Consider the following 21,823-nt stretch of genomic DNA (forward strand, 5'->3'; position numbering starts at 1 on the left):
TGGATTTTAGTGAGGAAAACTGGCCTATTTCCGGAACGATCAAACATTTATTCTGAAAAAGGCAGGCCATCATTTTCAAAGTGATATGGGGTGCACAACTTTGCATACCTTAAAGTTCAACACTTCTTTATTGTTCAGCCCCCTTTAAAAATGTCTCAAAAGTTGGGCACCCCAGATTACTAATCAATGCTGAATATACCTGAAATATTGGGGATGCAGTGTTAAGGCTCTCCCCATTTCGCATCTCTACTTCATCCCTCCAACCTGCATCATAGCAGGGGAGGTAACGGCTCAAAGTCTCCTTCATTTCCCTGTGAGGTTGGTAGCCAGGGCAGCAGTGGTTAGGGAATTCAATGCAGCTTTTTTGTTACTGTGCTAGCCAAGCTATGATTTAGTTTTTAGGAGCTATACTTGGTCTTAGTTTGCCATTTGAGTTTAAATCCCTACCAAATCTCCCAAGAAACATAATTTACACACACACACACACACACACACACCAGGGACATCTTTTTGCATTACCAAACATATTGTTACAGCACAGAGCAGAAACATTATCAGTCAGCCTCAGGGAAAAATAAATGCAATAATATATTACCTGGTGAAACAGTTACAGAGGCTTAGCATAGCTTGTAAAAGGGTAAAGACAAAACAGCTTTTCATTTAAAAAAAAAATTAAAAAAAAAGAAACTGGAGGAGCCTGCCCTAATCAGTATAAAGAGATTCGTTTTCCAGCATGGTAAGTCCATGCCCAATAGATCACCAAATGGCCCCGATTCTCTCATTTACACTACTCCAGTTACATAAAGAGGCTCTAAAATGGATGTACACAGCCAGCATGGTATAAAGAGACTTGAACCAGACCCAATAGTCACTGTATTGTCTCTCTTCTCAACAGAATGTGGTCAATGGTTTTTTTTATTAACATTTATTGTTTCTTTATGATAATACAAGTAAAATTCCTTATATTTTCCAAATAAAATGACTTCTTTTAAAGAATTAAGATTGAATCTCACAAATAATGGCATCAGCCCTCATCTTCATGTATGGGTAGTATTATGTTAGGAAAGACCAGCACACAGAAATTAATGTATAATCATACTGTTTTGAATTTACTTTATAATCCATGTGCTTGAATACAGTTTCTCAGTCACTCAGCTAACTTTAAAAAATGTGTAATCTGAAATTGTATAATGAATTGGACTAATGTGTCACATTTCAGCCTATACAGGTGCTACACATACTTTGACTACAGTATACTCTTTTAGTTTAGCTATATACAACCAATATATCAACTGCACAATTATTAAAGAAGAAAAAAAATTAACCCTGTCCACCTACTAGATCAGTTATTTATGAATAGGAACCTACCAAATTCACAGTGGGAGTAGGGTGCATGGTGGCTCTTTTAAACTTGCAGATTCCCCTGTGCATCCCCCAACCACTGATTGGCAGTGGGGCCCCGCTGCTCACCACTGGCTTCTGATCAGCAGGGAGACAGAAACTGCAGTTTTAAATATGGTGCCATTTTTGCTGCTCGCCACTGATTGGCCAACGGCCCCTGGCAGCCATGCTTTTCACCTTCCTGCTGATCAGGAGTGACCTCCTGGGGGCGGGGGGGGGGTGCATGGGGGAACCTGCAAAACAAAAGAAGCTGCTGTGCACCCCTGTGCTCACTCCTGATCAACTGGAAGGCAAAAAACAGTTTTAAATTCAATGCTGTTTTTGCCTCCCGGCTGGTCAGCAACAAACAGCATGGCTGCCAGGGCCCCTCAGCCAATCAGTGGTGAGTGGCAAAAAACAGTACCATATTTAAAACTGCAGTTTTTGTCTCCCCTTTGACCAGGAGTGAGTGATGACCAGCAGGGCCCCTGCACCAATCAACATGGGTTAGGATGGGGGGGGCAGAGTGGGCGCACAGGGGAAACCTGCAAAATTCAAGGAGCTGCTGTGCATCCTACTCCCACCATGAATTTGGTAGGTCCCTATTTATGAAAGAATCAAATGATAACTGTTACTTTAGAATTACTAGTCATTTTAATGATCTGGAAATTAGGTGCAACCAGAAGAATCCCAAACTGATTCTAACTCCATAAATAGTATAACCAGTAGTTGACAGAATTAAAAAAGAAATATATGTTATATGAAGCTTTAAATGAGAAAACTTACATTAGCACAGTGTAAGGCTAAAGCACAAAAGACTGCAAACATTTTAAAGTTGTTCTCATCTGTTTTAGAGAAGGCACTTCCACTTATTTTGTTCACCATCTGCACAACACCTATCACACTTCCTCGGCTCACTATAGGCATGCACAGAATGTTTCTGGTTGTGTAGCCTGTGTAGAGGTCTACTTCTCTGGAGAGGGGTGTAAGAGAGAAAGAAAGAAAGAAGAGACAAAGAATATTAATATCCATGCCTTCTTCCTATGCTCTACCGAATAATGTTACATAAATATAACTGGTACCTACATAAAGTTTACTTGCTCTACATTCAAATAAATTCATAAATCATTTTCAGAAAATACTTCATAATTCCTATAATATCTATTTAAAGTTAAAATTACAGTCACCTCATTCTTAAACTCACAGAACATATTTTTATGAATATTTTTGAGCTAGCTATTTTTTAATTTGTTGGAACACATTAATCATATTACAGTCAATTTAATAATGTTAAAGTAAGCGAAGTCCACTTAGCTATACAAAGTACCATCAAAGAAAACAATAATTAAATCCTTCTCAATTCTTTTGTGTAAGAGACCTGAGATTATTTTTATAGAATGTGCTCATAAAACCAGTGTCTGCAGAAAAAGTAAATCTCAGACATCTCTTTTCAAGACAGTATAATTCAATGAACATGTTCTAATCCAAAATTTGAGTGGAAAATTAAGTAAAAGACTTGGAGTCTTGATTTTTCTTTTTTGTAGTTGAAACTGAAGAGTTTCTTACCTGTTAAAGCGTGGATCTGCATAGGCATCGGGAATGTTAAGGACTTCACCTGTTCTTGCTACCTGACCAGCTATTCCTTTTTCAATAGAAAATCTGCACATATTAAAGAGACATGTCAATCAGCATATGAATAGCTGGAATAAACATTTTTCCATCTGTGGCTACCTTGGACATACTGATTACATGTGGTCCAAATCAATTTAATTCAACAGTCCTTAATAGAAGAAAAATATTAAACAAACAGAAGTACTTATTATAAGTAATATAAATATTTACTGAAAACATCTTGTAGGGATAAACAGATAAACACACACACACACACACACACACATATATATTGTGTGTGAGTGAAAATATTTACTGAATGTATATGTGGGTGTGTGTACACACATGTACACTCATGTTGTTCGATTTTAAACTTCTATGACATCTTTTGAAAGAAAAATACGGTAAACCATAAAATACCCATGAAATTTTTAATGCATGTAGAAGACAACTCTCTCATTTGAAAAGCTGAAGAAAAAGTTACGGGGTCATATATTTTGGAATTACTTCTGAGCAAATGTCATGAAATCATGCATATGAAGGTGGTCAGCAATATGGGAAGAAGTGATCATGATAAAATTAATGATTCTCAAGGAAGACAGACATAAGAGCTTCAGAACACAGGCACTGAACTTAAAAAAGGCAGATTTCAACCAAGTCAGGTAAACAGTAGGTTTATCCCTGGATAAAAAGATGACAAAATGGTTCAAGAGGGTTGGTAGTTCCTAAAGGATGTAATATTGGAGGATCATTTTCAAGCTGTTCCATGGCAGAAAAAAAATTAGAAGAATGACAACAGACTGATATGGCTGCAAAAGGAAATTTTTGGCTATCTGAAAATCAAAGGAAGATAGATATAGGCAACAAAAGGAAGAGTGTGTCACTAAGGAAATCTACAAAAGAAATAGCACGAAGAGGTAACAACAAAGGAAAGCAAAGGAGAAAAACAAGTTTAAACTGGAAAGAAATGACTGAAACAATGACAAGAAAGAACAGGGAGACAACAGTTCCAGCCCTCAACTGAGAATATGAACTATTAACAAAAAAAAAAAAATGAAAAGGTGGCAGAGCTGCTCAATGCTTATCCTTGCCTAATTTTCTTAGTCTTCCTATGAAAAAAGCAATAAAAAAGCCAAAAACACCACCTTGAAAAACAGACAAATAGTAAAATTAATATAAACAAAGAAGGGGAAAGGATGAATATTACAATAAATAAAAACCATATCAGAGAAGTAACCAATCTGAATTAAATTAAGATAGCAAGAGTTGACAGGATGAGCTCCAGGGGTGCCTGCAGATATGCAGACCTGTACAGTTAATTACAACAATGGGATCAAATTTGATTAATTGAGTCTGCTGGAGCGTGCTAATTAGTACATTCCAGGAGCCTCCATGTCTCATGTATTCAGTATCTCTACACTTCAAAATAGAGGCAGGGGTGCTTTAACTAAAGCTTGTCAAAAGGGAAGGTATGAGTGCAAATTATAAAAACAGCCAAGTTGTAAATATATAGAAAATTGAGAAAAACAGCAGCAGCCAAATAGATTTGTTAAGAATAAATTATGCTAAGCCAACTTGCTTTTCTTCTCAGGCAGAGCAACTGTTTTGGTTGAAAAGGGGGATGAAATGGAAATAATATATCTGGCCTTTAGTAAGGTGTTTGACATAGTTCCACATGCTATTCTCATATATAAGGTAGACAAATGTGGACTAGATAGAATAATCGGTGGATATATAACTGAGAGAGTAACAGTAAGCAAAAAATGGATGAGTCTACATGTGCATATCAACGCGCAGCAATAAACTCTGGAATCTATCGCTCTGGAGCTTATTGTTCTCAGGCACTGCATTTACATGTGCACCCACATGTGCACCACAGAGTTGGGTCAAAGCAGCCCCAGCTGGCAGGTGGCCACAGAGGTCAGCCTGCCAGCCTAGGGCTGTTCTGACTCGATTCAATGTGCTAAGGAGGGGCTGGCTAGGGCATGAGGGTGCTCCAGTGCCACACTAGCTGGCAGGCTGCCCATGCACTGAAGCATTCTCGTGCCCCAGATAGCGCCATCAACATCTACATGTGCTGCTGCACATGAAAAAAACTCCACAGTAGGATAGTACTTGTATTTACACATACTAACCTGCTGTGGAGTCTATTAGTTTCCTGCAATCTAATAGGGCCACACATGTAGACACCAAAATGTTTACTGTGGAGCTAATTAGGCAACCCTGCAGGACACATGTTGTGTTGATGCGTCCAGTAACTATTAATGAATCAATGTCAGAGTGAAATGAGGTCTCAGGTGAGGTCTTATAGGGGTCTCTTCTGAGTCTTGTACTATTTAACATTTTGCTAGTGATTTGAATGCAGGAATAGGGAATATCTCAGTGAAATTTCTTGATGACACGTAGAGAAGAAAACTTAAAAGGAACCAATACAGAATAAGAGGTAACTAAATGACTTGGCAGTAGCATTACCAAAAAGGATCTGTGAATTGTGGTGGATCATAAACTCATCATGAGTAAATGAAGTGATTTGGGTCTCAAAAAAATTCAAATACAAGTTTGGGTTACATTAACAGAGCTACTGTATGCAAGACATGGAATGTAATAGTACCAGTATACTTGACATTGATTAGTCCTTAGATGGATCATTGTGTCTAGTTTTGGACGCCACATTTTAGGAACAATGTACAGAAACTGGAGAGCAACTGACAAGGATGATAAAGAGGTTAACATGCAAGCCATGTGATGAAAGGTTGAAGGATGAACACATGCTCAGTTAGGAGAAAAGAAAATGAAAAGGAACTGGATAGTCCTCAAATATTTAAACGGCTGCCAGAAGGAAAGTGAGAAAACAAGGCTCTTCACTACCACACAGGGTAGGACAAGTGGCAGTGGGTTTAAGCTACAGAAAAACACATTAAATCCCAGAAACATTTCTTAGCTGACAAGAGTAGGACAATAAAACAAACTGCTTAGGGAAGCTGTGAAATCTCTCTCACTAGAGGCTTACAAGAGAAGGCTGAATAAGCATCTGTCTACGATGGGGAAAGCAGAGCAAATCCTATATGTGGGAGAACAGGATGAAGTAGATCAAGGGTAGCAATTGTTTTGGCTGGACAGCCACTTAAGAAGCTTTCAAGAGCCATTGAGGGTCCGTGGAGTGCAATGGGAGGGGTGCGTGTGGATTTCAGTTCTGCTATGGGCCCGTGCTGTCACTGCCCTGTGATCCCATCTCGCTCCTGGATGCTGCTTCCTGCCTGCCCGTGGCCCCATCCCAACTGCCTGGCTGAGCACACCCTGCCTGCCAGGGTCCTGGGCCAGTCTCCATGGTCCGGTGCCCCTGGCAGTAGATGCAGGGCAGATGTGCCAGAGTGCCTGGGCAGTGGTGCTGGGTCTGGTGGTGGCAGCAGAGACATTGGCAGTGGCAGCTGGAAGTGTGAGGGCAGAGGGAGCTGCTGCCACAGGGACTGCCAGGAAGTCAAGTCTGGCTGCCACACATGGGGAAAGGACAGGCTCCGCTCTGCGCCAGGTGGCACCTCCATGCCTGGGGCAGTGGGACCAGCTACATGCACCAAGGCCTGGGCTGCCCCCTGTGCCTAGGCTGAGTGGGGCTGAGGGACCCGCCATGGGCTGGACAGAATCACTTGGCGAGCTGACTCCAGCCTGAGGGCTGTATTTTGCCCGCCGCTGGAGTAGATGATTCTTGAGGTCACTTTAATTCTGTGATTCTAGAGTTAGAAACAAATATTCCCATATATCAGCTCATTTTGGTTTGAAAGGGATCCTTGTCCCTATTTAGGCTAGAGTTTTCTGACCTGTCATGCTGCTATTTAATTACACTGATAGAAAGTCTTCTGACTAATGTTCAGGCCAGCAGCTCTCTTTACAATCTCTTACATGTTGAATATTTTAGGAACAAACACCATGTAAGGCGCCTCTTTGAAAAAGAGATCAATTTGGAATAAGTTAGGGGAAAATTTCCAGGATGGAATTCATATGCACTGGGCCATGAAGATTTTAAAATTAACTGAGAAACTTCATTTTATATTAAGCTAAGCTGCACTAAGTGCTGACAGAACCTTACAGATGTCCTATAATGAAACCAAGGCACATAAAGCATACTGAGGTTCAATCATGCAAATACCATAAAGTTAATATAAGAACAAGCAGGGAAAATTCAAAAGGGGAGCATATCCATATGTAAGTCAAAGTGGGTGGAAATGTGGCCTCACGGAAGTTAATGGCAAAACTTATACTTGTTTTATCAGGGCTAGAATTTCACCCGGAATGCCTAGATGTTTCAGTCAGCAGGAGTTACACACTCTTTTGCTTATTCTCACAACACCAGCCTAGTCTCTCTCAGAATGACTGACTCACTTTTACATTTTTACACATGTAACTGATAGTCTTGTCTCCTTATCCATCACCCTTGGACATAGCTCACATACTCCATTACACTGAGTGTCAAAATGTGTTTAATTCTCACATTCAGGAGAAAGGAGAGAGAAGTGTACGAATGCACAAAAAGCAATCATCAGGCGGGAGTTAGAAAGTATAAGTTAAAGCAAGCCACCCCCTTCTTTAATTTATACCACCTCCTTGCTCCTCAATATGTAAATTGCATCAATTTAGACTCCCTTATACTCACTCACACAATGTAAAGAGTGGGAGTAAATCAGTCTAAGGGAGTCAAACTGAGGGTGAGAGAATGCATCTTACATCCCCTTATGAATCATCTCTGATACTGGCCTAGAACTTTAAAGATGCATAGAAACAATTAAATAAATCACTGCAAAGTTTCACTGCTGAGTGAAGTGCTTTAGATGTGTGTGTATGTATTTTATTTTTGGCATGCTTAATGCAGAGGATTTAGTCATACATCTTTAGAAAGATGAGGGTCCAAATTCCCAATATTGGCTTGAAAATGTCAACTTTTATATTTTAGAGAGGCTTCTGGATGAAAGATATTACAGCAATTATCATTTTGTTTAAATTGAGCTTGTCATTCTGGCTGTTTTTTTACTAAGAATGTGTGTACACAAAATCATGGCAAGTCAGGAGGATGAGTCAGTTTTAAAGAATCAGAGGATCCCATGTATCCACATTTCAACCCTTGTAATGTTTAGAAATGACCAAACCAGGCAGACTTTAAAATCACAATTATTCAAGTTAGAACCAACTAGATACTCAAAATTAAGTATACAAATTGAGTATACAAAAAAAACAACTGCAGCAGTAAGAAACTAAACTAAGAGTCCTTTGACTGAAAATTTTAAAAAGATTGATAAGATCACACTAGTTTTTTGGGAATGTCTAATCCACCAAAAACAATTGTCCATTAGAATTTGCCTGATAGATCTTGAGAGCTTGAATAAAAATCCTTGACTTGCAGAACTGTGGATAGGTGGTTTATTTTCACACCTGCACCTTTACCTACCTTTGAGCACAAGTGTTTTTTTCCAACATGATTTCCAAAAGGACCGCCTCCGGAAGACGGCATTTCCAGGAGTGACGTTAAAGCTTCAGAGACGTTGTTTCGATGGCACTGCAATGTCATTCCCAGAAGTACTACCTTCTGGAGGCGGGTCCTGGTGGGAATGATATCACAGTATGACAAGTATTGTCAGGGTACCTGCAAATAGGCATAGACACTGGATAACCGAATACCTGAACATCTCATTACAATGCAGTTGCATTCTTTTGCTGCTCCTACCTTATTTCTTTGGTCTTCTTGAAGACAGGTTTCCCATCGTTTTCCTCTCCGATATCAAAAAGATCTGAGTACAGCTCCTTGTTCTTGTGATCAACCTGGAAGAGTGCGCACCGATCTGCATTCACCAGGTTTTTTGCATATATCTACAGATAGAGAACAAATCTAAAATTAATCTTCATGAGGTTCAGATGAACTTCAGTCACTAATCTGTAAAAGAAGCTAAGCCCTTCAAGTATCAAAGCTTTAACAGTTTATTCCAACACAAAGACCTGTTTCCACAAGATTTCTTCCTAGCCACAACAATTTAGGTTATAACTTAAATACTTTCATAGATTTCATAGACATTAGGGCTGGAAGGGACCTCGGGAGATCATCGAGTCCAGCCCCCTGCCCAAAGGGCACGAAGTCAGCTGGGGTCATAGGATCCCAGCAAGATAAGCATCCAATTTACTCTTGAAGGTGTTCAATGTAGGCGCTTGAACCACCTCCGCTGGCAGACTGTTCCAGACCTTGGAAAACAAGGTGGTCTGGACTTGAGATTCACCTTTACCCTATCCTTATCTGTGTACACAGTACAGGAGCTCATACAAAACTCATTTAGCCAAAAACACATCTAACTTTTGAACTGCACAAACCTTAAGAAATAACTTGGCATATACAGTCTCAAGTACTTTATCAGGTATATAACCAATATACTTTTCAAACAGTTCTGAAATATCCAGACAAAACAGGGTAACTTAAGGATGAAGTGAAAGTGTCAGCTCTGGAATTCCCCCTCTCACTTCAAATAAGAACCATTTAACACTTCCCACACACTTCTTGCAAGATAGCATGTGGGGTCACTTTTTAGAAAATTAGTTTGCAGCAAATAAAAAAAGCAAGACAAGTCTACACTGACTATTCAAATGTATAATACTGCCTGATTATAAGCATGTGTAAAGAAGTATTATTATAATATGATGCTTCTCAACTGTATTGTGTAGCACAGAAATCAGTGTATTCGTTTGCACAAAAAGAAGTCACAACATTATGAAGTCAAAGAATTTGATATTGTGTATAAAATAAATTATATTATGACATCTGAAAATTCAGATTACCAAAGTATACATATGATGGATGCATATTCCCCTTATGCAAATGCAAGGCCTTGTGTATATAGTTTCAAGCTTCTGCAGTAAAGACAGATGTCCTAACATCCAGTAGTAATGAACCTAACCAAAATTTTAAAAGGATTTAAAGAGCAGAAGTCAAAACTGTGCTACAGGAGCCACTACCGAACTTGAATGAGCTGGACAAAACAAACACACCTGTGACCTTTTCCTCCTGATTTGCTTTGTCCAGAGGGATAGCTAGCTATTTCTGTGCCCTAGGCAAAGTAGAGGATAAGGATGAGGATTGGGGGCTGAGCTGAGCGCAGAAAAATGGGATTGAGGAGACAATGTGGGTAAGGGACTGCAGGACAGTGACCCCAGGGCTGTAGGGATTAGGGCCAGCTGTTATGCCCTCACTCCTCTTCCTTAGATGTTGCTGTTGCAACAACTATCAGCTGCCACTGACCTGTGTCATGTAGAACAAGACTGTAAAAGCCTTATTTAGGCTGCAGCTGTGAGAGGGTAAATGCAGTCGCTGGTAGCTGCACAGCAGAGGCAGGGGTAGTGAAGCTGACAAGGAAACTCTTGCTTCTGATCTACGTGGCTGAAGCTAACAGTCCCAAAGTAAGCTCGTACAAAATATAGGCCTCCAGCTGCCAGTCCAACATGTCCACCCCCACTCCTTCCCTCGCCTTCCCCTAAAATCAGTGCCCAGGTCTCATGCCCTAGTCACTCACACCTAGTTACAATACTGGAATTGCCAGTGCCAGAAACATCCCTGTATATGTCCACTTACATTAGACAAATGAACCATATTTTAAGAGCTCTACATTTTGACATGTTTTTGTTATGCATGTTTTGCATATATTAAACATTCTCTGGAGAATGATGCAATTCTGAGGCTAGAATCTGTTCCTAAAGAGGCAAAAGTAGCATTTATGCAACATGTTCTCAGCAGCATCTACGTTCACTGGAGACAACCTTGGCTACAACATACCTGGTTGCAACTCCTTGATTCTGTGCCAGATAACTGCAGTGTATAAAGCATCACTTGCTAGTAAGAGTGTTCTTGCATTTTTTCCATCCTATTTAAAACTCTTTAAGAAATTTCTAATGATTTTTTTTTTCTTGGCCAGACAAAGCTGCTTCACTGGAAATGAATCTCGCCAAATGAATGAATGTCATCAAAACCCGCCTTTTGAAGGTTTCTCAGACACAGGACAGCTATTGCTCAAAACACGTGAGGGAGAAAACCAAGAATAGACAAGGGCAAGTGCACTTGCTTGAGAAGCATAAGACTAAAATTATGACTCTGCATCATTTGGGAAGATTTCAGTTACCTACCTACTAGGAGAGTGCCTGAACCATCACCCTAAAGGATATTCTGTTGTGCCTTTCACTAATATCTTCTGTTGGAGTCATTCCATTACATATTTGTTAAGTCACAGAGTGAGACTGATTAAACACCAATGTTAAGCACTTGGCTAGGTGTCAGGAATGCAGGGACTTAAACCTGCATTTTCTATATCCTGTGCAAGTGCACAAGCTATTTCTCTTTATTTTCCCCATTGTAGCTTTCGCAAAAAAAACTCAAAAAGGTCTCGGTTTTATCCTAATATTACAATAGATTGTGGAATCTTGACATTTTTTGTAGGGTGGAAAACCAGATATTAACCAGCTCTAATGCTGCCCTTTACATTGACTGCTATGCAGAAGCCACCTATATGAACACAACACCAACTGGAGACTTCCCCCACACTGCAAGAATACGCAGCTGTAAAGACCCAGCTGCTTTCTAGATTTTTCATGCCATCAGAATGATGTCAAAGGGAAAGAATTAAGTTTGGGAATCTGGCCCAGTGTACCATTCCCCTCCATGAAAGGTAAACAGTATGGCCATTCTCATTATTTCTTTCTTCATTCAAAACAGATCACCTAATCTAAACTGCATTGGCAATGGCTGGGACTACAATACAGAAGGTTTCCACATATCCCTTCTGAAACCATCCTGATGTTTTATATAGGACTGGATACTAAAAAAAAAAAAACAAAAAATGAAAATTCAAAAGGGTTTAATTTACTTTATGTCAGTGCCTATTTTTATCAAACCTTCCTCCTTAAAAAGCTACTATTTGGGGAACAGGCGGTTAACAGGATTGCCAAAGGATACATTAACTTTAGCAAGGCTCCCAACTTTAGCAAGCTTCATTTGGTCTCCCACAACATTCCTGCAAGCAAGCTAAGGAAATACAAGTTGAAGGAATGGACTGTAAGGTGGAAAGAAAACTGGCTGGATCATTGGGCTCAAAGGGTAATAATAGATGGCTTGATGTTTAGTTGACAGGTGGTATCAAATAGTCAGTCCTTGGGCCCGTCTCCTTCAATATCTTCGTCAATGACCTGGAATGTGGAATAGAGTGCACCCTCAGGAAGTCTGCAGATGGCACCATGCTGGGGGAAGTAGCAGATATGCTGGAGCGTAGGACTAGAATTCAGAGAGACCTTGAAAAATTTGAGGATTGGACCAAAAGAAAAGTTGAGGTACAATAAGGACAAGTACGAAGTCCTGCACTTAGTTCAGAACAATCCCATGCACTGGTACAGGCTGGGGACCAACTGGCTAAGCAGCAGCTCTGAAGCAAAGGACCCAGGTATTGTAGTAGACAATAAACTACATATGAACCAACAGTGTGTCCTGGTTGAAAAGAAAGCTAATGGTATACGGGGCTGCATTAGTAGGAGTGCTGCCAGCAAAATGAGGGAAGTGATTATTCCCCTCTTTTCAGCACTGGTGAAGCCACATCTGGAGTAATGTGTCCAGTTTTGTGCCCCCACTACAGGAAGGATGTAGACAAATTGGAGAGTCCAGCAGAGGGCAATGAAAATGATTAGGGGGTGAGGCACAGGACTTACAAGGAGATTCCGAGGGAACTGGGCTCATTTAGCTTGGAGAAGAGAAGATTGAGTGCGGATTTAATGACAGCTTTTAGTTACCTGAACAGTGGTTCCAAAGAGGATGCAGCTAGATTGTTCTCAGTGGTGAGAGATGACAGAACAAGTAGCAATGCTCTCAAGTTGCAACAAGGGAAGTTTAGGTTAGGCATTAGAAAACACATTCTCATGAGGAGGGTAGCAAAGCACTGCAACAGGCTACCTCGAGAGATGGTGGACTCTCCATCCTTGGAGGTTTTCAAGACCCAGTTAGACAAAGCCTTGTCTGGGATAATACAGTTGGGGCTGTTCCTGCTTTGAGCAGGGGTTGGACTAGATGACCTCCTGAGGTCTCTTCCAACCTTAATTTTCTATGATTCTATGAAAGGCTTTCTTTGAGAAGCTAGATACTAAAAGGGACCAAACTACTTCCTAACTCTCTACAGATCACCAGTACTGTACTGAAATCTGCTTGTGAAGTAGTTTGTGGGGAAACTTGCACTCCTGCTTCTCACCCTGCACCTCTTCTGTAGTTAAATCTTTACTTTCAAGTGTTTCCAATCCAACGCTTTCTACCAGAACTAAATTCATTGAAAAGTTTAAGTACAAGATACGAGAGATGAAAAGAGAAGCAAGTAGAAAAATGCAACTATCATTGACACAAGGACGAGCCAAATCTTGCACTGCAAATCACCAGGATCTGGACTAGGGAGAGGAGGTGGATTCTCATACAAATGGTATAATCAAAAGAATTTCAGTGGAAGTCCAAACTAGCAGATCAATCAAGCAGCAGCAAATTGGCATGGACTACAAAGTAAGTTGAGTATGAAGCATCTAGGCAAGCTATCCAGCAGAATACTGAGATAGCAGGTGTTGTGAAGTAACAAGAAAGAAGAAGCATATGGCATTACCATGTGTGTATTTTCCACCTGGTGCCTGTTCACAGGAAAGAATACTATTGTCTGCCATTAAATGCTGTATTATATTACCACAGTTCTTTTAAAATGTTAAACAATGCTGTTAAGCAATTTGTGTACATAGGAAAGGACAAAGCTCCTGAAACTGAGAAGTGCTTCTTATGCAAAGAAAACAGCAATTCTTGCCTGCCATAGTAACTAGAATTCGATAAATACTGAGAAACTATTTTCATAAATATTAATTCAGATTTCTAAACAAATTTGCTTTGGATTATATGCATTCTTGGCATGTTTGCTTTTTGTAAATATTCTAGCTAACAATATCATTGACAGGATTCGGGCAAACACTGAAGGTTTTATATTTAAATTTGCTATCAAACAAGTATTAGTAGAAAAGCAAAAAATTACAGAGTTACATTTATCCAAAGAGGGAACAAAAGCATGCTATGCAACATGTCCAAAACTAAATAGCAATTTCAATCAATCAAAGAGTATTCTGAATAAGCTATCACCACACTCATTGATGTTTGTGGAAGCTGTTTAGTGAATAACTTCATATAATGACCAAATTCAAGAAAATTGTGATTTGTTCGTGAACTAAAAAAAAAAGTGCAATTCACTGAACAAATATTTTGTTACTTATTTCTGTTCAGCAAGCTGTAATGACTGTGCAGCTCCATAATTATGGAAACTTAATCATTTGATATCCTAACTGGGATATGATGATTCTTTTGTACATATCACCCTCTAACCGACACAAACATTTTTATGGTAATGCTCGCTATTTCCTCATGGCCTCACACAGACAATTTCCTCTGTCCTGGACTGCCATTGCTTTTTGAATGATGTCTATGCAGTGTACAGTGATTTAAAAGAATCAATAAAAGGAGATGTCGAAATGAAATGAAAAAGAAAAAAACTTTCCTTCCCCATTCAAAGTTAAAATATTCTTTTTGTCTAACAACCCAATCAACATTTACTCTGTGGTACTTACGAAAGCTGAGAAATGTAGGTTCTGTGATAAAACCAAGGTAACACTCACTCACTCTCTTTTTTTCATATACAGCATCCCCAGCATTGCATGTTACTAATTCATTATAAACAGCTTATGAAGTTAAACAATGCTGCACTTCAATTCAAAGAAAAGAAAACTGAGGCTGTGGAGAGGCATAAGTTTCAACCAATTTAAAAAGGGAAAAGGAGTTGCTACTTATGAGGGTGCATTAGTTGTTTCTATTTAACAATTATATCTGCCTGCTCCTATAGTGGGATAAGCAAGATAAATCACTGTACCTTTAACCCTGAATGAAAACAGTAACAGTTGCAATGGTTTTGCTCCACTTACACTACTATAGAACCGCAAAAACATAAGTTACATTGGGATCCCAGTTTTACTGGCATAACTATTATGTCTGACCATCCTCTGAAAGATGAATTTAAAGGTGAAAGCAGATAGCTTACCATTATATGTTCAAGTAGAGAATCTATTGCGACTATGTTATCAAAATAGGTTCTGCAGAAAAAGAGATACAGAGTCTGTAAATAATCTTTCTTAGATTGCTTCAGCACAATTTAGAAAACACTTAATGGCTATTCTCTATTAACCCAGGTGTTGTATGTTGTGGCTGGAGAGAAAGACCAATCTTGAGGCTGCAAGAAAGAAGAACTGATTTCTCTCTCTATGAAGTGGTAACTGTCCAAGGACAGTCAAAAGCATTGAAAGATAAGGGTCAAAATTATTAGTACAAGATGTCTAAATCTTCTATGTGCCCAGACTTAATAACTTTTGGATTACAATGTTCCCAGCACAGAAAGATGTTACCCCATGGCCTTGAACACATATTCAGCTCACTTCTGTTTTGGGCTGAACAGAAAGAAAATATGTAATAAATTAGTCTTACGTTTCCAAGAACTGCATGAAGACGTAGGGCAATTAAAGTATTGTGCACCCTTTCTGAAGCCTTAGAGAAAATATCCTAATGACTGTGCTTGTCAACAATTTCCTCATTGAATAGGGAACTTTCTTTCCATAAAATATAATGTGCAGACCATTTTCAAAGACAAACTATGTTAACTACTTTTGTAGCTAGCACTGATCTGTGTGTACAGTTCCTTTCACAAGTTCTCAGTTTTGTGGATGGAAAAATGTTTTTCTTTTCTTTTTTCTTTAGATGCCAGTAGGGATATTCCTAGCCATTAATAGCTTGTATCATATTTATGTACTTTAAAATCCCCAGCATTAAAATAATATATAACATTATTTTAAATGTTAAAATATTTAAAAGCAAGAAGTACTTTCAAAAAGGTTTTAGTGGAATGCAGGGCTTTCCAACTGGCAGCCTGCAAGGGGTTAACATGTGGCTTGTGGGCTCTTGCCTGGCCACTGATCCCTTGCCCTGCCTGGCTTTTGCTTCTTCCTCCTACTCCAAGGGACAAGGTGGCACAGTGGGTAGGAGCCAGGGCACTCATTTTGCATGCATGGCAGGAAAAGGGGCAGGGCTCAGCATGGGGGGAGCTGGGCTGCCCATGCAACAGACAAGGGGAGAGCTGCTCACACAACTCACGCAGCAGATGAGCTAGGATGCTGTGCTGTATGTGCAATGGGAGTGGGGGCTAGGCTACTCTGGGTGTATGGCATAGGACGAAGCCAGGCTGCCTGGACTGCATGCAGTAGTAGAGGGATGATCTGCTCATGTAGTATGCCCAGCCAGGAAAGGGGGGAGGTTCATCAAGTGGCAGGGAGAGCTGCGCTGCCTGCAAGGCAGGGCAGGGGGGCTGCCTGTGTGGCACACATTCCCTGGCTGCCAAGAAGCTGGACAGCCCTGCTGTAACGTATCGAATGTAAAATGCTACGCAATCCTAAAGCCAGTTTGGGACTTCAGATGAATCAAACTACAGTGGGTTTATAGATTCATAGATGCTAGGGTTAAAAGAGACCTCAGCAGGTCATAGTGTCCGATGCCCTGCCCTGGGCAGGAAAAAGTGCTGGGGTCAGATGACCTGGCCACTCCTACTGTGAAGTTCTTCCTGATGTCCAGCCTAAATCTGCTCTCTGTCAGTTTGTGACCATTGTTCCTTGCTACACCAAGAGGTGCCCTAGTGGACAGAGCACCTCTGGTTTCTTGCTGCACCCCCCTAATGAATTTGTAGGCAGCCACAAGATCACCTCTAAGCCTTCTCTTGCGGAGGCTGAAAAGATCCAGGTCCCTTAGTCTCTCCTAATGGGGCTTGGCCTGCGAACCCTTAACCACATGAGTGGCTCTCCTCTGGATGCTCTCGAGGTTATCAACATCCTTCTTAAAGCGTGGTGCCCAAAACTGGACACAGTACTCCAACTGCAGTCTGACCAATGCCGCATAGAGAGGAAGTATCACCTCCTTGGATCTATTTGTCACGCATCTGCTGACGTATGAGAAAGTGTGGTTGGCTTTGCTGACGGTTCTAATGGAATAGGTTCCCTAGTGGGAAAAGGTTACCTGGAGGAAGTGACAACAGCGCAACACAACTATAGCCCTTATTCTGGTGAGGGTCTCAGGGAATATTATTGTCTAAGCGGATAATTTTGGCTAGGGAAGGACTACAGTGCCAAAGGGATGCACTATGGGCTCTGGCTGAGATTAAAAGTGTCAAGTGAAAGCAGCGGAGCAAATACTAGCTGCCTCCCTCAGATTTACGATCAATCACCATGATAAAGAAGATGAATGAAGTGTCTGGCTTTCTGATAGGAATCCTGGTTGTTCTTGCTCTCTCTGATAGTCCTTAAGACCAGTCACAAGTCTTAACCATGACAGGCCTTGAATACACTGCATTGTTCTATTTACATGTAGCCTCAATCCTTTAAGTCACCCATAGGGTTTCTTCAGAATAATGAAGTCTTATAGAGCCGCATGGTATAGACTATACCACCTGTAACTTTATAAGCCTTTTGTATTTTCATTTATTGATCACCCCTTGCCTCCATTGTTTAAAGCTTTGATAATATGTATAGGGAATAAAGAGACAATCAATAAGCAGATAACTGAAAACATGTATACTGATTTCAAAGTAACCAAAACTTCCATTTTTCAGAATAATTTTCCTGGGTTTTCAAATTAAGATATGCATTTGTCATGACAAATAAAAGAAAAAAAGTACCACATGCGTATGATACTTTGAGCATGTACATGGAGTCTCTGGAAAAAATAAGACAGACCAGTCTTATGGTAAAAGACCACCATCTCGTAAAACTTTTTGTAAAGAAATACAAATAAAATTATTTCATTTACAAATGTTCATCATAAATGACATACAAATTTAATTTTTGATTCTTTAGTAACAGATCATTTTTAATGTTAGACAGAAAGGAAGATTGTGGATTAAAGGAAAACAAGAGTATAAACAAGTATTTCCAACAGACATTTGCAAATACAATTATTTATTTTTGTTTTCACAGTTTAATGCACTGTAGAAATCAAAGCCAGAATGACACTGTTTAACTAGTAAGCATATTAAAAATAGTTATTTTCTCCATCTTTCTAAGTTTAAAATAAACAAAGAAACTAAATGCAAAAAACGGCCCCAAATGACCTAGCATGAAGAGTTGTACACTTAGAAAGGCCCATAAATGTCAACTCTGGCTTCAATAACCACAGTAACTTGGTTATATTACATGCATTTATTATTTCTTTGCCTATTTTTCCTGTTAAACAACTATTTTAATTATAGAGATTAACTTGAATCCCATATAAACGTTTTAACAAAGATAAAAAAAGAAAGAATTGTCCTGTAGACTCATTCCAATCACAAAGTATCTTATGTCCTTCTACAAGGCAGCAGTAAAATGGATGGCCAATGTCTTTAGTTTGAAAATGATGACAATGAACACAGTTAGGATCTCTTCATCAAAAATATTTATTGTATGTATAATGAATAAAACAGAATTCTAAGTCCTACAGTGTGCAAAAGAAAACTTCAAACATCATTAAATAAATTTCTAAATGAATATTAAATGCAGAGAGGAAACCCACAACCAAGTAGGACAATGGAGGGGAAGCGCAAAAATACAAACTAAAAGGGGGAAAAAAGGGACAAAGATTAAAAAGCCTGTAACTAGAGCAAATCACACTTACTTTGATACATCGAGCAGGAAGTCATTCAGTTCAGTCTGCTTGGCAAGGCCTCGGCACACCTAGAGGAAAACAGAACATATATACTATTGTTTCAGAAGATCACTGGAGTCAAGAGTGAAATTTTAGAACACGTGTTCTACTTGCCTAATGAGCATAAAAATACAATTGCAAATTACCTATGTATTATAACACTGTGTAAAATGTATCAAAAAGAAAACAGGCGGGGGTGTCTAGCTTCAAATGTGTCCATCTCACTGAAGGGCTGCAAGTACTTAATTTCATATTCATTTTATATTAGGCATGCAATTTACATCCGTATATTACTTGAATGAGCACTGAGATTTACAGGAAGACTACAGAAATCAAGTCTTCTACTGCCTTGAACCTTCTACACCATAAAATAATCTCCATGATTTCTAGATTTATGCTATGCTCCCTTTAAGAAGCTATGAAAAAAAACAGACTTACCTGTACTTGATGTATTGCTACTGAAGCCCATGCAAGATTTGCTGTTGCAACCTAAAGAAAAGATAAGAAGTTTTAATGTCTGAGCCAATTTCATCAGATTTTTCTCAGTCTACTTCTAAGTACCTTTAAATACCCTAAACATTTTTCAGCTGAGATATTTCAGACAAGACATGGAACTGTGGTTATAGGTAGACAATTCATTTAGGGAAAGTAAATTCATTTAGGGAAACTAACTTGTCTATTAGCACTTTACTTTTAAGAAACAGTATTCCAGTCACAAGGAAGCAACAGTACAAAAAGTACTGCTCGAGTGTTTTGTACTATCACAACTTTTTATCAACTGAGTTGCAGAGAAGGGGCACGAGGACTCAACCACCTAATAATGGCAGCATAATATACATGGCAGTATAATAAGGGCAGAAGCGGCCCTTCCTGGATTGCAAGAGGGGCTTTAAAAATTACATAAGGTACGCTGTTAACATGCTTCTGTCATACAATTAAATAACCCATCACAACAAAATAGTACCAATAATGATGCCTTCATGCAGCAACAAATACTTCCAAGAAAAAACCTTTGCTGTAAACAGATACTCCTGTCACTACCATTTTAGTTGCAGAAGAATCAAATGTGAACACTAAATACAAGACTACTGTTTCAGGTATGCATGTGAAGGCAACATTTCACACCACTGCTGTGTAAACTGCAGTTAACTAAGTTTAAATAAAATGCACTACTACGAATCATCCCCTGTCCTTGAAGCATAGAGATTTTGCTGGGAAGAAACTTAATAAAACACTGCTGAAGGTCCACTGCCATACGTTCTATTAACATACCCCTTTTCCTCTATGGAAGATACTCTACCTATTTTTAACTTGTACATGTGCTCTAAAACTTTTTGAACAATGTAATTGAAAGGGACCTGATAGTGCATACCTAAATCCTTATTTTAAAGATGTACTGGTAAAATACTTCAGGCAACATTACCATTTTTTTAAATAGGACATCATGAATGATTAGTTGTAGTGATTAGTGTAAAGTAATTGCTAAACATGAAGATAAATCATAGAACACAAGCACAACTTGTACACACCAACGTAAGTGTAGGATTTTCCTGAAATGCGGCTTTATTGACAGAAATTATTCAATGGGATGAAAGTTTTCAAAGAGTCAACTAGTGAAGATAGAGACTTTGCCATACAGCACAATATAGCTTTATAGAAAAGTTAAAATTGAAATATAAGTTAGCTGGCAATACCTCTTTTCAATAAGAGCAATTTCATTTTGCATTTGTAACAACAGGAGCTCTCATGAACCTACACTTGTAGAATGGAGCTTACAACATTTGTTATTTCTAAACCCTTATTCAATAAATAAATGATAATGGCATGCTTGAAATTATTTTCCCACAGGATGGAATAAAACAGTTAGAAAAATGTGAGATGCCCAATGTACTTATGTGTAGAAAATGATTATTACCATTTGCCACTGAGAATGCCCATCTTTATGAACAACAAAAAATCAAAATATAAGAAAATAAAAAACGGATGGGAGGGGGCAGAGAAGAAGTTCTGGGTCAGGAATATTTGACACCCTGTTTAAGGTGGGGAATGTCTTTAGGAACCAACTGCAGCATTTTAGGCCTCACCTCTTGGTGACTGAGATGGAAGGCTTCCTTGCCCCAGTGCCGATAAAGCTCCAAGATCCCAATCAGATCACCAATTGCAGTGACAATTGGTAAACAAAGAACAGATTGGATACGAGTCCCTGATTCCAGTCCAGTACCTTTGGGAAATCGTTCATCCTAAAAAGTGCAAACAGTTTGATAGAATGTAGCTGTCATAACATGAATACAAAAGATAAATTGACTTTTTTCTTTCTCCTAGCTCACTAAATCAGCATGAAGAGCCCTTTACAGACAAGAATCCAAAAAAATTACACAGCCCACAAACGGGCTCTCCCTAGTTTGCTTACATATACACATCTTACTTATTCAGTATCTCACAAAGGCAGGAAAGTACTTTATTGTTAAATCCAGTCTGGAAGAAGGGGCACTGGTAACTCTGAACTGAACTGCTCAAATCTCAGTGTTACCAGGCAGACAATATTCTCTGTGGGAGTAAGGAATCCTGAGGCACCCACTAGGTGCTATAAGCTACATGGAGACATGACCTCAGACCAAAAATTTCCAAACTATACCAGTATTGCAAAGAAAAGTGTTTCTCTCAACTAAGCCTGTGACAGGAATTCTTTCCTATACCCCACAAACTAGCCCTAGAGTGCACCTATTCTCACACTTGTGAAAAGATAATAGGGCTTAAGTCTTTCAAACTGCAATATAAATATAAAAGGTCGCAGACTTCATGTCACTGAAGTCACTCTCAGGACCTAGGCCTCCAGTGTGCTTAAGAGTGGCCAGGGAATACTGCCACGGCAACTCCACTGATATATTTCCAGATCTGGAGATTGCTAGGACATGCTGGGGCCACAAAGTACTTGCAACCTAGAAGGAACTTTAGGTAATGCACATTGGGCATTTTATATGTGCTCCGGCAGTGGGAGGGGCAGCACTAATTAGAGTGGCCCCGAGAGCCGCTCTAATTAAA

At 39.4% G+C, this 21,823-nt stretch overlaps 1 protein-coding gene across 1 annotated transcript in view; it reads right to left on the reverse strand.

Moving 5' to 3' along the window:
• Window positions 1-21,823, reverse strand: part of PDE10A (phosphodiesterase 10A) — a 606,111-nt gene that overhangs the window by 44,847 nt on the left and 539,441 nt on the right. Inside the window, exons 10-16 of the mRNA XM_090042732.1 lie at window positions 20,866-21,021; window positions 19,220-19,270; window positions 18,752-18,810; window positions 15,105-15,156; window positions 8,705-8,847; window positions 2,947-3,039; window positions 2,167-2,353 (exon numbers count right to left, since the gene is read on the reverse strand). Coding sequence (XP_089898858.1) covers window positions 2,167-2,353; window positions 2,947-3,039; window positions 8,705-8,847; window positions 15,105-15,156; window positions 18,752-18,810; window positions 19,220-19,270; window positions 20,866-21,021 — 741 coding nt within the window. The remainder of the gene's footprint in view (window positions 1-2,166; window positions 2,354-2,946; window positions 3,040-8,704; window positions 8,848-15,104; window positions 15,157-18,751; window positions 18,811-19,219; window positions 19,271-20,865; window positions 21,022-21,823) is intronic.

This window comes from Crocodylus siamensis, chromosome 1, assembly GCF_052110815.1.
Source record: "Crocodylus siamensis isolate JL-2025a chromosome 1, ASM5211081v1, whole genome shotgun sequence".
Lineage (NCBI taxonomy): Eukaryota > Metazoa > Chordata > Crocodylia > Crocodylidae > Crocodylus > Crocodylus siamensis.